The sequence below is a fragment of the Acinonyx jubatus genome, chromosome E4, assembly GCF_027475565.1.
Source record: "Acinonyx jubatus isolate Ajub_Pintada_27869175 chromosome E4, VMU_Ajub_asm_v1.0, whole genome shotgun sequence".
Classification (NCBI taxonomy): domain Eukaryota; kingdom Metazoa; phylum Chordata; class Mammalia; order Carnivora; family Felidae; genus Acinonyx; species Acinonyx jubatus.
The window spans coordinates 66,402,008-66,418,615 of record NC_069395.1 but is presented as its reverse complement, the minus strand read 5'-3'; the positions used below and the strand labels follow the sequence as shown (position 1 = coordinate 66,418,615).

Sequence of the window (16,608 nt, the reverse complement as noted above, 5' to 3'; positions counted from 1 at the left end):
GTTATTATTGTTATACACGTAGTCGGGTAGGAAGGCCTGGGCCACACAGCAGCTTATGTGGTCACCATCACCAGAACCCCACAAGGATCATCCGGCAGGTGCCTCTGCCCCAGCTTTGGGATGAAAACCAAGGGTTCGGAATTCGTCAGCTGGGGAACGGCACAGCGAGGCCCTCACGCCTTCTAGCCCCGCGTGCTTGCCCTGAGCGTGACTGAATGAATGCCAAGTGGAACTGGAGAAAAAAGAGAAAGATTTAGGGGGATATTTCAACAGAGCCAATTATGGGAAATCAGTATCTTTTTAATTTTTTTACGTTTATTTATTTATTTTGAAAGAGCGAGCAGGGGAGGGACAGAGAGAGAGAGCAGGAGAGAGAGAATCCTAAGCAGGCTGCACGCTATCAGCTCAGAGCCCGACACAGGGGCTCGATCTCACGAAATGTGAGATCACGACCTGAGCCAAAACCAAGAGTCGGACGCTTAACCGCCTGAGTCCCCAGGTGCCCTGGGGAAACCAATATTGTTTTCAAGCAGAGCCCAGTTCAGGAAGCGTTTCGTTGTCTCGATTCGTCTAAGATTTTAAATAATCATTTGTTGCCTATCTAGAATCAACGAGTCGACGATTATGTAACAGATACTTAACTTTCCATCAGTATGTGCCGTTCAGCTCACATGACCCTACCGTTGAACGTTCAGATTGATTTCGCAAACACACACGGGCGCATGCGTGTCGTAAACCAGTGTCATAAATGTGGCCACACCTGCTCAAGGCCTAAAGGCACGGACGTGAGCTGAGAGGCACGGCTCCTGGTTCAGCCCCCACGTCCCTGGGCTCCAGCCACCGCCCCCCCCCCCACGCCTTCTCGTCCCCAGCCCTGCAGGACGGGCTTGTAGCGTGGTCACTCACGTTGAGCTCACGGATGGGTTTGGTGACATTGAACTTGTCAATGGTGGACAGGATGATGGCGGGGGTGGTCAGGAAGAAGAGCCCCACGAACAGAGTGAAGTTGATGCCCAGCCACTGGAGCCACCAGCGGAAGCCCTGGACGGAGAGGTTCTTCCTGCAGGAAGGGACACAGGCTTGGAGGCTGAGACCGCCCCAGGCGGGGCTGCCGACCACGCCCCCGGTGCCCCCAGGTGGGTCAGCGGGTCACATCAAGGCCCGGCAAGAGACCAGACTGAGGCACTTGGACCCCAGGAGTACAGGTGAGCCCTCTGCACCGACCTTCAGCTCCAGCAAGGTCAAATGCGGGGTCCCCTTGAGTTCAGAGGGAAAACAGGTTATCCACCGCTCACACGGCTCCCCGGCCACAGCCCGGGGGCCAGAACCCACCAAAGGGACTCCACGGTCACCCAGACAGACAGAACGAGGCTACGACACGGCCATGTCCGCAAGGACTGGTGACCAGCGACACGGGGCCGGGGGCTGGGTGCACGCAGGGGGAGGGAGGGAGGGGACAGCAGTGCCCAGGCCCCACGGCGGCCATGCTGGCCTCTCACCCCACCGAGAACACAGCAGCACGCTGCCCCCACGTTTGGGAAGCCCTGTGAACCATCAGAGGCCAGCTCGGAGCCATGGAGATGCTCCCAAAGCTTGCTCTGGGTGGGGAGCTGAGGCCAGCCACGCTGGGGGCTCTGCTGGGGCTGCCCTCACCCCTGGCACTGTGCTCAAGGCTCACCAACGGCCCCCGTGGACGCGGCCGAGCTCAGCAGCGTGTCCCCGGGCTAGACCTAACACCACACGATACAGCAGCCAGGGGCTACCGAGCCCTGAACCGGGGCTGGTCCGACTCAAGAGAACATACACGCCGGACTTCAGAGCTACTAAGTATGAAAAAGAGACGCGTCTCCACTAGAAGGTAACTGATCACGTTAGAGCGATAATATTTCGGATATATAGGGAGAGAGAGATTATGAAAATTAAGTTGAACAGTTTCCTTTTACTTTTTCAACGCGGCCGAAAGCAATCTGGAAATTATAGACGTGGCTCCCGGACACCCTGGATGCCGGGGGGCATCACTGGATGGCAGTGCCAGGTGTGGACGCCCCCCCCCCCCACCTGACGCATCCCCCCCACGCCCGCCCCAGGCCCAGAGGGGAGCCAGGAGCTATGGTGGGGGGCCCTGAAGGCCAGCTCGCACCTGTGATGCCCGGCCTGGGGCCCCTCCCCGCTCCCCGGTCCAGGGCCGGGGCCTCACCAGCAGATGTCCTCGGGGTACGAGGCAAAGGAGACCGTCCACTTGGAGATACGGAGCTCCGCGCTGCAGGAGGACGGCTGGGGCTCGCCTTTGCACCGGAGGCTCTGACACTTGCAGGCGTTGAAGTCTTTGAGGATGCTGCCAGGAAGGAAGAGCAGACGTGGCCGTGGCCCAGGCACCAGGGGCACCGCGCACACGCGCAGAGAGGACCCAGTGACGGCGGGCGCCGCGGGGCCCCAGGCTGTTGCTCTATCAGCGGGTTGCTAGGTTAGCCGTTGCTACGGCTCACGGGGAGGACTTGGTCTCATCCTCAGGACCACGCGGCAAGCCGGGGGTCACTCCTGCCTCCACGTCAGGATCCCGAGGCTCTCCGGCTCAGGTGCGCACCCCGTCTGGCCGCTGCACCCCTGGACCACGGCTGCTCCCTGCGCCATCATCACCCCCGGCCGCCCAGGAAGCCGGGGCCACGGACGCACCGCGTGGCCGGGCCAGGGCCTCGCTGTCCTCACTTCTTCCCACCCTGACGCCCAGGGCCCCCCCCGGACTGCCACCTGGACCCCCGCCGTCTCCACGCCCCTCACTCCTGCCTCAGCACGCCCCCCTTTCCACGAGCCCCTCCTGGCTCTGGCCTGGCTGCAGGGGACTTTTCCCAGGTGTGCGGTGCCCACAGAGAGGGCAGGGAAGGGGCACTTGTGAGGCCGCCTGCGTCCCCCACCCCAGGCGTGACGCCACTCCAGGAGCCAGAGCCCCGTGCTGGGGCCCACGTGCACTCCGCAGCCTGGCCCCGGGGCCCCCAGCTCTGCAGCAGGGAGACCCCCAGTGCCTGGGGTCTGTGCATCTGTGCGACGGAAAGCCCAGCACAGAAAATCATCTGCGGTCCAGAGTGGACATCTGAAGGGGGGCGGCAGAATGCTGGATGCCTTCCCTGGCACGGCTGGTGGGAGCTCGGACCGGGGGTGAGGCCACGTCAACCCACGAGGGACTCACCTCGCGCGAGCATCACCCCGCGTGTGTCACACGCACCCGGGCTGGGATGATGGGGGGAGTGTGGCCTGCCCCAGCCCCAGCCCGTCCCAGGGGCGGGTCCCAAGTCACCTGGAGGGGACAAAGGGCCCCGGACGCGCCCCACTCACTAGGTGGCCATGGACTTCTCCTGGAAGGTGACGAAGGCCATGCCCAGGGGCTGCTCCTGCACCCGGTGCTCCTCGTCCGCGATCCTCTCCAGCAGCCTGTCCCTCATGCGCGCGTAGTAGGAGACGGCATCCTCCTGAGGACACGCACCCCCTCATGACCACGGGCCCTGCACGGGCGGCGGGGACCCCGTGGCACTCCCGCGGGGGGCCAGGCCCTCACCCACTCGCACCCCGGCACTTTGCAACAGCAGAACTGGCCGCAGGGCCTGGGGTTGATGAGGGTCCACTGGCCTGTCTTCGCCCGCAGGTTCGTGTAATAGGTCAGGCTCTTTTCTGTCTTCTTCCTGCAGGGGTGGGGGTAGGGGGGCACACGTCAGAGTCACCATAACCCTGCGGCACAGACCCCACGCCCACTGTCCAACCGCCAGGCCCAGGAGCTCAGCTTTCTTTTTTTAAGTTTATTTTGAGAGAGAGAGAGAGAGAGAGAGAGAGTGCAAGCCAGGGAGGGGCGGAGAGCAGGGGAGAGAGAATCCCAAGCAGGATCCGCGCTGCCCAAGCGGAGCCCGACGCGGGTCTCGAACTCACGAACCAATCCGAAACCAAGGGTCGGACGCTTAACCGACTGAGCCCCCCCCGGCGCCCCAGGGGGTCAGCTTTCCAAACAAGAAAGGGGCAGAGCCCCCCTCCTGCCTTCCCCCTGGGGGCTCCGCCCAGGCCCCCCGCCAGCAGCGAGGCAGCAGGGTGGGCGGCCCAGGAGGGAGGGCCAGGCTTCCGGCCGCTGACCAGCCCCGCTCACCTCTCCCTGCACAGGTGAATCAGCCTGGCCACGTCGTAGCACAACTGTACGTCCACCACTTCACACGTGGGATACGCGTCCCTGTGCACAAGGCAGGCCACTGGAGAAGAGAACCCCCCCGCCCCCGGAAGGAGAGATCCCCCCCAAGTCCCCGAGAGTATTTTTCGGTGCCCACAGAAACCTCTTTCCTTTCATCTTTTTACAAAGGGAGAAATTTTGAAATTCAACACAAAGAGGCTTTTTTTTTTTTTTAACAGCAGGAAAGCAATCGCCTTAAACTGACAGGCTCGTGCCCGCTCGGCTGTACGTCAGCGGGCACGTGTGGGGCCAGATGAATCCGGTTCGTGACCTCCTTCACCCACCCGGAGGAAGAGCACTATCTGCTCTGGCTCACGCCTACCTTGGGCCGTGCGAAAATCCTACCCAGCGTAGGCCCCTTTTTGAAGATCACAGACCTTTCAGGTTCAATGAACGCAGGGGGCTCGCAGCCCAGCAAACGTCTACACCCGCGTTAACAACCGTAGTAAGACCCTCCTCACAAGTGTGCTGTGTGTGGACTCACACCGGCTGGGTGCTCCCACGGTATTCACTATGCCGTCCTCACCATAGCCTGGGAGGTCCTGTCCCCATTTTACAGATGAGGAAAATAAGGGCCGGAGATGTTAAGCGACTTGTGCCCAAGGTCACACCGCGAGTGGCTGTCGGAGCCCAGATGTGAATCCAGGCAGCCGGGCACCAGTGGCCGCTAAACGATGCTCCCTGCCCACCAGACACGCAAAATCAGGCACTCGCTCTGTTTCTACGAATCGCCGTCGTCCGCAAATAGTGCTGAGTTACACCGTGGTCACCCCGAGTCCCCGCTGCAAGTTAGTGGCTGCGGGACTGGGAGGGGCGCGTTCGGACTGAAGCCTCGGCTCGCCACCCGGGGCAAGCCCTCCAGCCGGGGTCCCGGGGCCTCTGCACCTGCCCTCCCCTCTCCTGCTCCACACCCCCTCCCCTGCATCCCTGGTACCCCCCCCCGCCACACACACACACGGCCTCCCCCAGGGGAGCCCTGCCTCCGCCTCCACCGCAGGACTCCTTGGTGCAGGTGCTCCCTCCAGAGACACCCGTGGGCAGACGCCTGTGCCAGCGCAGGCCCCCCCCCCTCGGAGACCCACTCGTGCCCTCGAGCTGTTTCTCTGCACCTACACCCTGGCCTGTGCTCCAGCTGCTGTGGTCCCCCGGGGCAGCCTGCAGCGGACAGGCCTTCTAGACCCCAGCCTTCTAGAAGCCTTCCACAGCAGAGCTGGCACACGGCGGCCATGGGATGCTCGCATGGCAGGGCCGGGCCCTTCGCCAAGTCTCTGGGCGCCCAAAGAGAAGACAGAGCGCCCGCCTGAGGCACCTGCCCCGCCTGGAGGGGCCACAGCCCTGCTCACCGGAAGTGGGTCTCCACCGTCTCCTTCTTGCTGTCTCGGGGGAGTCCCGTGATGAACAAGGTCCGCCTCACCTGCCAGAGACACACATGGGGGAGGGGGATGTCACCCCAGGGCACGCCAGTCCCCAGGTGGGCCCAGGGTTTCTGCCCTGTTCAAGCCCACCCAGCCCCGCCCCTCCCCGCGGAACACAGTGAGAGCTCGGAGGGGCGGGTGCTCCCCTGGCAGAGCCCGGAGGGGGTCCTTCACATGCTTAACCAACTGACCCCCCCCAGATGCCCCTAATCAGAAAAATTTTAGAAGCTAATGTCAGGCACCTGGGTGGCTCAGTCAGTTAAGCGTCCGACCACTGATTTCGGCTCAGGTCACGATCTCACGGTTCGTGGGATCGAGCCCCGTATCGGGCTCTGTGCTGACAGGGCAAGGCCTGCTTGGGGTCCTCTCTCCCTCTCTCTTTGCTCCTCCCCTGCTCGTGCTATCTCTCCCTCTCTCTCTCTCAAAAGATAAACACATAAAAACCTTAAAAATAACAAATGAATTGGGGCGCCTGGGTGGCTCAGCCGGTTGAGCGTCCGACTTCAGCTCGGGTCACGATCTCACCGTTCGTGGGTTCGAGCCCCATGTCGGGCTCTGTGCCGACAGCTCAGAGCCTGGAGCCTGCCTCGGATTCCGTGTCTCCCCCTCTCTCTGCCCCTAACCCACTCGCATTCTGTCTCTGTCTCTCTCAAAAACAAGTAAACATTAAACAAAAAGAAATTTATGAAATAAAAAAAAAATTAAACGAATGAACGAAAAGCTGAAGTCAACCGTGAGCACAAACAGGCCAGCCAGGTCCCACAGAGGCCTCTTTAAGTGCACGGCTCCCGTGTCCTGGCAACAGGCCGGGTCAAGGCTCCGCTCTGGCCCCACCCGTGACCCTTCCCGCCTTGCTCACCGAGTTCTCCTCCTGGTACTGGATGGACCGGGTGTGGTGTCTCATGAAGCCCACGGTGAGGAGGAGATAAATGACGGCAAAGACGGTGTGCAGCCAAAGGAGGTCATCGCTGAGCGGGGACACCTGCCATCAGGGCCCGGCTCCCACACAGGGTGGGGTTTGGGGGGGGGGCCGGGCCCTCCACGTCTCCTAACCACCCCCCACCCCCACCCCGCACAGCAGTACTGCCCGGGGCGGGCAGTGCCCGCGAAGCCCTGGCCCCCGCCCCGTACTCACTCCGTCTGCAGGTTTGCAATGGTCGTCCTCCCAAAGCTGTAAGGGTCTTTGTCTGCAGACAAGCAAGACACTTAGTCCTAGGGTCACACTAGGGAAGGGGGACGGGGGCAGCCCACCTCGGTCCATGGGTCTCTGAGGAAGCACGAGACGGCCAGGCCCGTCAGAGGGCAGGGACCGGCTGTCCAGTGTTTTCAGAGCTGCACCAACCCAAGGCCCCGCTTTACCCGACAACCTCTTCCCGACCCGCCGCGTGGGTAAGTCACAATCGGAATTTCTCTTGCTTTGAGATTCTTGTGACATTCCTTGAGAATCTGAAATCCTCCTGAACGGGTCCCAAAACCGAGCTGGGAATCCCTGGGCATGAGAAGTGAATTCGTGGGGCCCCTGGCTGGCTCAGTCAGCAGAGTGTGTGACTCTGGATCTCGGGGTCGTGAGCTCCAGCCCCGTGTTGGGTGGAGAGAAAGAGAGAAAGGAGAAAGAGAGGGGAAGGAAGGAAGGAAGGAAGGAAGGAAGGAAGGAAGGAAGGAGGGAGGAGAGGGAGGGAGGGAGGAGGGAGGAAAGGGAGGAGAGGGAGGAAGAGAAGAGAGGGAGGGAGGAAGGTGGAGAGGGAGGGAGGAGGGAAGGGAGGAGGGAGAGAAGAAGGAAGGGAGGGAGGGAGGAGGAAGCGGATTCTTTGGCATTTTGGAAGCCGGCCTCCCGCACTGGCAGGACACACGGTTCCAGGCTGTGACTCTGAGTGTCACGAACATCTCCCACACCCACTCACCGAGGCCTCCCGATTGTGATCGCGTGGGGGCAGGAAAGTATGAAACGCTCTCCGAAGGCCCCCGATCCTACAAGTCTTGGGGTTTTATTCCCCTTACTTAGAACCGAAGCTCACACCGGGGGCCCAGCTCCTGGCCCAGGCTCAGGTCCGGGGGTGGGGGGGCCTCTTGAGAGGCACGGCCAGGCAGAGGGGAACGTTCCCGGAGTCACCCCGAGGCCTACTGACACCTGGGCCCACCCCAGCCCCACGAGCCCCCCCCAACCCCACCCCGGGCCGTGAGTCACACAAGACGAGGGGACATTACCCAGCAAATCACCCGAGAGGTTGACGGGCAGGATGACGCACAGGGACAAGCAGCTGACGACCACCAGCAGGAAGATGACGTGTCTCTGGAAGGACAGGTAGTGGATGGCGTCCTCCCCACACCGCTCCAGAATCTGGTCATCGCTGCCCAAGACACGCACAGGGGACCCAGGTGAGCGGCAGGGCCGGGCCGGGCCGTCCCGTCTCCTCACATCCCAGGACGCGGAGCTCGGGTTCGCAGCTCAGGAGGGCAGAGGCAGGGCAAGCCCGGAGCCTCCTTCCCGGCGCCCTGCACCACACCCCCCACACCACACCCCCGGGCACCTGCTGCCCGCATCCCTGCAGACACGTGTGCAGGGGGAGGTCCCACAGCCCCTCCTGCTTCTGTCAACACGTCAATCGTTCCGGGCTCCCCACCCTGCCGCCCGGCCCCCTCCCTGTGTCCTGCTGGCCTCACGGGGGCTCCACCCTTTCCTCCTTGCCCTATTTGGACGCTCCGGCCCCCTTGGGGACCTGGAAAATTCCAGGCGCTGACAGCCAGAATGCCACAGAGGGAAAAGGGGGGGGTCTCCCTGAGGGTCCGGCTTCCAGAAAAGCAGGAAAATTCTGCGCGGGCAGTGGTAAGAGAAGCGGGTGTCACGGCACCAAAGCAGATCCGAGAGGTGGGAGACCGGCGGGAGCCACGGGCCACACGGGAGGCAGTGAGGGGGGCACGCCAGGCCGGCCGGGCACCGGGCGGATGCTCAGAAGCCAGCCTGCTGACGGACGTTACCCTGCGTGCTGTTTACCTGGAAGACAGAGCTTTGCACCTGACCACACCGGCTGCTCTTCCCAATCACCTGCCAGAAAGTACCTGCCCTGCCCCCAACCGTGCGCACTAAACAAACAGGATGGGGGCCCAAACCTAACCCAGCGACTTCCGACTTTCTTTCGTCAACAGGTTTTCTGAACACACACCTCTGACAGACTCCCTGTCTTGCCAGGAAGGCAAAGCCAAGGAAACTGAGGGGATGCTTTGAATGTCACCTGCGACACTGGCCGCGAGCAGCTGTTAGAACGCAACTGTGGCCTTAAAACAGTCAAAGTATCCTTTCTGCAACAGGAAGGAGTGGACACTGAAAACATATCTAATACAGTGTTACAGAGACACGCGGAGTCCCAGTGTCTGATACAGTGTTACAGGGACAAAGTGGGGACACTCTGAGTACCAGTGACAGCCCCCCTCCAGAGAAATGCCTGTGCCAGCAGAGGGAACTGGGGGGTTGGGGCACGGAACAGGGTGGGGTATGGAGGGGAGAAGGGGGTATGGGGAGGGGAAGGGGGGTTGGGGGGAGGGGGAAGGAGGTACAGGGAGGGGAAGGGGGGCATGGGGGGAGAAGGGGGTTGGGAGGAGGGGAAGGGGGTATGGGGAGGGGAAGGGGGGTATGGGGAGGGGAAGGGGGGTATGGGAGGAGAAGGGGGGTTGGGGGAGGGAAGGGGGGTTGGGGGGAGGGAAGGGGGGTATAGGGAGGGGAAGGGGGTATGAGGGAAGAGAGGGGGTATGGGGGAGGAGAGGGGGTATGGGAGGAGAAGGGGGGGCATGGGGAGGGGAAGGGAGGTTGGGGGGAGGGGAAGGGGTGAGGGGAGGGTGGTATGGGGAGGGGAAGGGGGTATGGGGAGGAGAGGGGGTATGGGGAGGAGAAGGGGGTATGGGGGAGAAGGGGGGTATGGGGGGAGAAGGGCGTAGGGGGAGAGGGAGGGGGGAAGGGGGGGGGGGAGGGGGGAAGGGGGTATGGGGAGGGGAAGGGGGGTATGGGAGGAGAAGGGGGGGTGGGGGGAGGGAAGGGGGGTAGAGGGAGGGGAAGGGGGGATGGGGTGAGAGAAGGGGTAGGGGGGAGGAGAGGGGGGGATGGGGAGGGGAGGGGGGGATGGGGAGGGGAAGGGAGGGTGGGAGGAGGGGAAGGGGGTATGGGGGGGGGAAGGGGGGTAGGGGGAGAGGGGGGGTAGGGGGAGAGGGAGGGGGTAGGGGGGAGAAGGGGGGTATGGGGAGAGGGAGGGGGTATGGGGAGAGGGAAGGGGTAAGGGGGGGTGGGGAGGAGGGGAAGGGGGTAGGGGAGGGGAGGGGGGTAGGGGGAGGGGAAGGGGGGAGGGAGGGAGAAGGGGGGTGGGGGAGGGGAGGAGGGGATGGGGAGGAGGGTCTAAGGGGAGGAGGGGGGGTGGGGGGGAGGAGGGGTATGGGGAGGGGAAGGGGGGTTGGGGGGAGGGGAGGAGGAGAGGGAGGGGGAAGGGGGGCATGGGGGGAGAAGGGGGTGGGGGGAGGGGAAGGAGGTAGGGAGGGGAGGGGGGAGGGGGGGAGAGGGGGGTGGGAGGAGGGGAGGGGGGAGGGGGAGGGGGAGGGGGATGGGGGGAGAAGGGGGGTAGGGGAGAGGGAGGGGTAAGGGGGGGTGGGAGGAGGGGAAGGGGGGATGGGGAGGGGAGGGGGGTATGGGGAGGGGAAGGGGGGGAGGGAGGAGAGGGGGGTGGGGGAGGGAAGGGGGGTGGGGGAGGGAGGGGGGGAAGGGAGGGGAGGGGGTATGAGGGAGAGAGGGGGATGGGGGAGGGAGGGGGGGGGAGGGAGGAGGGGGGGGAGGGGAGGGGAGGGAGGGGGGGGGAGGGGAAGGGGTGAGGGGAGGGTGGAGGGGAGGGGAAGGGGGATGGGGAGGAGAAGGGGGATGGGGGAGAGGGGGGATGGGGGGGAGAGGGGGAGGGGAGAGGGAGGGGGGAAGGGGGGGGGGGAGGGGAGGGGGGGAGGGGGAGGGGAGGGGGGGGAGGGGAGGGAGGAAGGGGGGTGGGGGAGGGAGGGGGGGAGGGGAGGGGAAGGGGGATGAGGGGAGAGGGGGGTGGGGGAGGAGAGGGGGAGGGGAGGGGAGGGGGGATGGGGAGGGGAGGGAGGGGGGGGGAGGGGAAGGGGGAGGGGGAGGGTGGAGGGGAGGGGAGGGGGGATGGGGAGGAGGGGGGGGAGGGGAGGGGAAGGGGGAGGGGGAGGGGGGTAGGGGGGAGAGAGGGGTGGGGGAGAGGGAGGGGGAAGGGGGGGTGGGAGGAGGGGAAGGGGGGGGGGGGAGGGGAGGGGGGGGAGGGGGAGGGGGAGGGGGGGAGGGGGGAGAAGGGGGGGTGGGGGAGGGGAGAGGGGGGGGAGGGGGGGGAGGGGGGTGAGGGGGGGAGGAGGGGGGAGGGGGAGGGGAGGGGGAAGGGGGGGGGGAGGAGGGGGAGGGGGAGGGGGGGGGGAGGGGGGGGAGGGGAGGGGAGGGGGGAGGGGGAGAGGGGGGAGGGGGAGGGAGGGGGGAGGGGGGAGGGGGGAGGGAGGGGAGGGGGGGATGAGGGAGGGAGGGGGAGGGGGAGGAGGGGGGGAGGGGGGGGGGAAGGGGGGAGGGGGGAGGGGGGGGGAGGGGGAGGGGGAGGGGAGGGGGGGAGGGGAGGGGGGGGGAGGGGGAGGAGGGGGGGAGGGGAGGGAGGGGGGAGGGGGAGGAGGGGGGGAGGGGGGGAGAAGGGGGGAGGGGGAGAGGGAGGGGGGGAGGGAGGGGGGGGGAGGGGGAGGGGGGAGGGGAGGGGGAGGGGGGGAGGGAGGGAGGAGGGGGGTGGGGGAGGGGAGGGGGGAGGGGAGGGGAGGGGGGGGGAGAGGGAGGAGGGGGGGAGGGGGGAGGAGGGGGGGAGGGGAGGGGGGGGGGAGGGGGGGGAGGGGAGGGGGGGAGGGGGGGGGGGGGAGGGGGGGGGGGAGGGGGGGGGGTGGGGGAGGAGGAGGGGGGGAGGGGGGGAGGGGGAGGGGGGGGGAGGGGGAGGGGGGGGAGGGGGAGGGGGGGGGGAGGGGGGGGAGGGGGGAGGGGAGGGGAGGGGGGGGGGGAGGGAGAGGGGGGGAGGGGGGAGGGGAGGGGGGGAGGGGGGGGGGGAGGGGAGGGGGAGGGGGGGAGGGAGGGGGAGGGGGGGGGGAGGGGGAGGGGGAGGGGAGGAGGGGGGAGGGGGAGGGGAGGGGGGGGGAGGGGGAGGGGGGGAGAGGGGGGGGGGGGGAGGGGGAGAGGGGAGGGGGAGGGAGGGGGGTGGGGGAGGGGAGGGGGGGAGGGGGGAGAGGGGGAGGGGGGAGGGAGGGGGGAGGGGGGGGGAGGGGGAGGGGAGGGGGGGGAGGGAGGGGGAGGAGGGGGGGGAGGAGAGGGGGAGGGGGGGAGGGGGAGGGGGAGGGAGGGGGGGGGGGGAGAGGGGAGGGGGAGGGGGGGGGGGGGAGGGGGGGGGGAGGGGGAGGAGGGGGGAGGGGGGGAGGGGGAGGGGGGAGAGGGGGGGGAGGGGGAGGGAGGGGGGGGAGGAGGGGGGGGGAGAGGGGGGGGGGAGGGGGGGGGGGGAGGGAGGGGAGGGGGAGGGGGGAGGGGGAGGAGGAGGGGGGGGGGGAGGGAGGGGGGGGAGGGAGGGGGGGAGAGGGGGAGGGGGGAGGGGGGAGGAGGGGGGGAGGGGGGGAGGGGGGGAGGGGAGGGGGAGGGGGAGGGGGGGGGGGAGGGGGGGAGGGGAGGGGGAGGGGAGGGGAGGGGGGAGGGGGGAGGGGGGGGGAGGGGGAGGGGGGGGAGGGGGGAGGGGGGAGGGAGGGAGGGGAGGAGGGGGGGGGGGGGGGAGGGGGGAGGGGGGGGAGGGGGGAGGGGGGGAGGGGAGGGAGGGGAGGGGGGGGGGAGGGGGAGGGGAGGGGGGGGGGAGGGAGGGGGGGGGGGGAGAGGGGGAGGGGGGGGGGGAGGGGGGGGAGGGGGGGGGGAGGGGAGGAGGGGGGGGGGAGGGAGGGGAGGGGGAGGGGGGGGGAGGGGAGGGGGGGGAGGGGGGGGGAGGGGGAGGGGGGGAGGGGAGGGAGGGGAGGGGGAGGGGGGGGGAGGAGGGGGGAGGGGGGGAGGGAGGGGGGAGGAGGAGAGGGGGGGGAGGGGAGGGGGGAGGAGGGGAGGGGGAGGGGGGGGGGGAGGGGAGGGGGAGGGGGAGGGGGAGGGGGGGGGGAGGAGAGGGGGTATGGGGAGGGGAAGGGGGGCATGGGGAGGGGAAGGGAGGTTGGGGGAGGGGAAGGGGTGAGGGGAGGGTGGTATGGGGAGGGGAAGGGGGTATGGGGAGGGGAGGGGTGTATGGGGGAGGGGGGGGGTATGGGGGGGAGAAGGGGGGTTGGGGGAGGGGAAGAGGGGTATGGGGAGGAGGGTCTATGGGGAGGAGGGGGGTTGTGGGGAGAGGGAGGGGGTAGGGGCAGGGAAGGGGTAAGGGGGGGTTGGGAGGAGGGGAAGGGGGTATGGGGAGGGGAGGGGTGTATGGGGAGGAGAGGGGGTATGGGGAGGGGAAGGGGGGCATGGGGAGGGGAAGGGAGGTTGGGGGAGGGGAAGGGGTGAGGGGAGGGTGGTATGGGGAGGGGAAGGGGGTATGGGGAGGAGAGGGGGTATGGGGAGGGGAAGGGGGTATGGGGAGAAGGGGGTTGGGGGAGGGGAAGAGGGGTATGGGGAGGAGGGTCTATGGGAGGAGGGGGGTTGTGGGGGAGGAGGGGTACAGAGCAGATCTGCCAACAGCCTTTGCGGGTTACCATGAAATGACGACGCAGCGTGCCTCACGCCGCCCCACCCAACCCAGGCTGAGTGGGGTCCCCACCGCCGGGACAGGGGAGCCTCCTGAGCCCCACCCAGCAGTGGCCACAGGCCGCAGCCCCCCAAGGGGCACCCGCCGTGGGCACGTGTCAGGGGAGGGTCTAGGAGACCTAAAATCCTCTCTGTGTGCGACGGACCCGCGCTCGGAGTGACCTGCCGCGTCAGGAGGAAACGCGTCCCAGTGACGTGATTTCGCGGTGGCGGGCAGGCAGGGGCCGGCCGACCCACCTCTCCCGCTGTGTCGCCTGGGCCCCTCTTACAGTCGTGGAAACTGAGGCCCGGGGAGGGGGACGTACCCGACGTCCTGCAACCACCGCATCTCATCAATTCTAAGAGGCCCTCCTCTTTCACCACCTCCGAAACCGCGCCTCCTCTGCTCCCAGCCGCTCCCAGCTTCACAGGATTTCTCCCCACGGGCCCCAAACGTTAGCAACAAGGAAACTTGGAACCGGAGGAGTTGAAGGCGCAAAGCCACCGTCATTCCTCTGCTTTGCGCTCAAAGACCCGGAAGAGCCTCCTTCCAGCTGTGCTAGTGTTGGACACTAAGAGCGGTCGTCCCTGCCCAAAGCGAGGGGAAAGTGGCTTGTGCAGGCCGTGTGGGCCACCTGCGTGCCCGGCCCCGACATGAGGCTCCGCCTCGAACCCAGAAGCATCTAGGGACCCATCTCGGCGTCAGGCATTCCGGCTCCTTTCCTCCTCACTGGCCAAGCGCAGAGGCAAAGCCACCCGAGGAAAGACAGGCAGACACGCGCGCCCACCCGCTAACACACCCACCCACACTCACGCACACACCCGCTGTACTCACTGCAGGCGGAAGATGGCAGTCAGCCAGGGACAGCATCCCTGGGAACGGAGAGATCAGGGATTAGCTTTGAGCATCTCTGTCCCCGGGAGGCGGACAGAATCACCTCCTCTGACGGTCACTAACCATCTAACCCCCCGTTATATAAAAGCAGCGCTTTTGTCCCAAATCCAGCAAAGGCTACAGCTTGTCCCCAAGGCGACAGAGTCCACCGGCCCCCAGTCCTCTGGGACACGCACCCTGTGCCTGGAATGCTCGTAAAAACCTCTCAAGTTTTGACAGTTTGCTCCAGGGCCGAGGCCTGAACTTGAACCGAGAGCCGGTGAGAGCTCAGAGCGGTTCTGGAACTGTTCTGTTCTGCTGGATCGCCCGCAGTGCTGACCGAGACGCAGGACGGACACAAGGAAACAAGCCTCACGGATGGGACAGCCCCCCCCCCCCCCCAGGTGGGACTCTGGAGGGAAGAGGGTCTGTCGGCTGACTGTCCATCGCGTCTCTTGATCGTAACCCCTCCGCCCCCAAAGCTGGGCTGGACCCCGGCCCGCTGGGCACCTCCTCAGGGTCAGGTGCCGGGGAACCCAGCTGGGGCGCCCACCTCTGACTCGCCGCCAGCAGGCACGTCAGCAATGAACCGTCACACAGATCCCTGCGTGTGATCAGAGCCGAGCACTGGGACCGCAGGGGACTCGGGAGCCCCTGCCTCAGAGTTAACCCCGTGTCACCCCCTGGGCCTCCCCGCTGCATCCTCCCTGCGGTCCGTCCCAACTCCAGGGGGCTCACCACCAGCACCTGCCACTCAGGACGCGGGGGGCCAAGTCGGCCCCCGAACCGGTACCCGGCTGCCCTGCCCCGCCCCCACCACGGCCACAGCCACGCCTGTCCGGTCGATACCAACCAGCTCGCTTTCAAAATCTTGTTGCCCAAAAGAGGACGACGATGACAGTCTCTGGAACCTGGAGTCGCTGGGAACACAAAAGGGAAAAATGCCAGGAAATCCTTTTTCGAAGTCTGAAAACCTCCGTCCGGTATTCCGCCATCCCTTAGGGCCCGGGACCAAAGCTGCGGCCTTCCTCCAAGTCTGGGACAAGATCTAACTCAGCCCGTGAAACACACCCACCAGGGCGGCGACCGCACCTGGGCGTGCAAGACGCAAAACCCCGCATTACGTGGGCCGGGTGACAAGGGGTCAGGGCACTGGCAGGCCGTCCCCGCGCCCCGGACCCTGGGGCCTCGGCGCCGGGCCCACCCAAGGGGACTTCAGACTGTTGACGTTTGCGACACGTCTCCCGGCACGTCAGATTAACCTCGTTTTATCAAATCGACACCACCACTGGCTGCAAGGGACATAATAATCTTATGAACCGATGAGAAAGACTGAAGTGTGACCGCCATTGATGGTAAGCTGCACCCCACTTTCAGGGACAAGAAAATGGGAGCGCGGGCATCTGAATGCTGGGGGGGGGGCTCCCCTCTCCTGCCCTGTGTGCGGGGGGTTGGTTGCGGTGTGTGAATTATGTTCATTTTCACTTCCGGTTTTCTAGAACCGATTCCCAAACCTCACTCGCAGGGGCAGAAGACAGGAAGAACCTTGACTTTCAAAGCCTTCACAGGCAGCTCTCTCATTTGACCTTCCGGGTGCCCTGTGGGGGACAGGGCACAGGAGGAGAAAAACCCCAGAAGGTGGGGACTTGACCCCGGCCTTGCAGCCAGGGAGGAAGCGGGGCCTCCTGGGGTTCACAGGCTCAGTACCTTTCCAGTGCACGGCCCCTCCTGGGACTCGGGGTGCCACAAACACATCATGTCCCCAGAGTCCCCCCAAAACTGTCTAAGGCTCCCAAGAAGCCCTCGGGGCAAGGTGAACACCCTCGGGCTTTTGCAAACGCCAGGACCCAGGAGGCAGGAGGCGGCAGGGAGCTTTCGCGGCAACGTGGCCCGTGCCTCGCACAGAGACCACAGTCCAACGCCTGTGCAGCGAGGGTGGAGGTCGGCCTGGGGAAGCCGAGCGGCCCGGTGGGGGGAGCCTGGCCACAGGGGTGTCTCCCCCCCACTGCTTCCTGTCCTGCATCTGACACCAGGTCCCAGGCCGTGTGACAGCCAGCCGGGGCTGGAGACGCCAGGGTGTGGACCTAGAGTACGGTCCCCCCTTGAGGAGTCGTGAGCAGCCAGCGGAGCCCAGGTGACGTCCAGCCAAGGGGGTCCCTGCTGCACCAGACTCACCCGACGCTGGCTGAGTGAGGGCCACCAGCCCACGCTGACCCTGAGCGGGGACAGGAGCAGCTCCCCGGGGGCTCGCCTCGCCCCCAGCCCCCAGCTAACTCATATCAGAGAAGGGACACTCTTTCAACATTCAGGGTGAGCAAGAAGAGTGGCATCCCTCGCAGCT

At 66.3% G+C, this 16,608-nt stretch overlaps 2 protein-coding genes across 8 annotated transcripts in view; one reads left to right on the top strand and one right to left on the bottom strand.

The window, feature by feature from the left end:
* The window catches only part of EPHX1 (epoxide hydrolase 1), a 68,803-nt gene that overhangs the window by 36,097 nt on the left and 16,098 nt on the right, over positions 1-16,608 (top strand). The window lies entirely within an intron of this gene.
* Positions 1-16,608, bottom strand: part of TMEM63A (transmembrane protein 63A) — a 32,095-nt gene that overhangs the window by 8,161 nt on the left and 7,326 nt on the right. For 5 of the 7 annotated variants that reach the window (XM_053209734.1, XM_053209736.1, XM_053209737.1 and 2 more), the window contains 11 exons: positions 15,121-15,187; positions 14,229-14,266; positions 7,825-7,967; positions 6,755-6,806; positions 6,479-6,587; positions 5,548-5,618; positions 4,127-4,207; positions 3,551-3,674; positions 3,331-3,464; positions 2,198-2,335; positions 907-1,060 (listed from right to left, as the gene is read on the bottom strand). In XM_053209734.1, the coding sequence (XP_053065709.1) occupies positions 907-1,060; positions 2,198-2,335; positions 3,331-3,464; positions 3,551-3,674; positions 4,127-4,207; positions 5,548-5,618; positions 6,479-6,587; positions 6,755-6,806; positions 7,825-7,967; positions 14,229-14,266; positions 15,121-15,187 (1,111 nt within the window). The remainder of the gene's footprint in view (positions 1-906; positions 1,061-2,197; positions 2,336-3,330; positions 3,465-3,550; positions 3,675-4,126; positions 4,208-5,547; positions 5,619-6,478; positions 6,588-6,754; positions 6,807-7,824; positions 7,968-14,228; positions 14,267-15,120; positions 15,188-16,608) is intronic. The other 2 variants (XM_053209735.1, XM_053209740.1) reach the window with 2 other exon arrangements.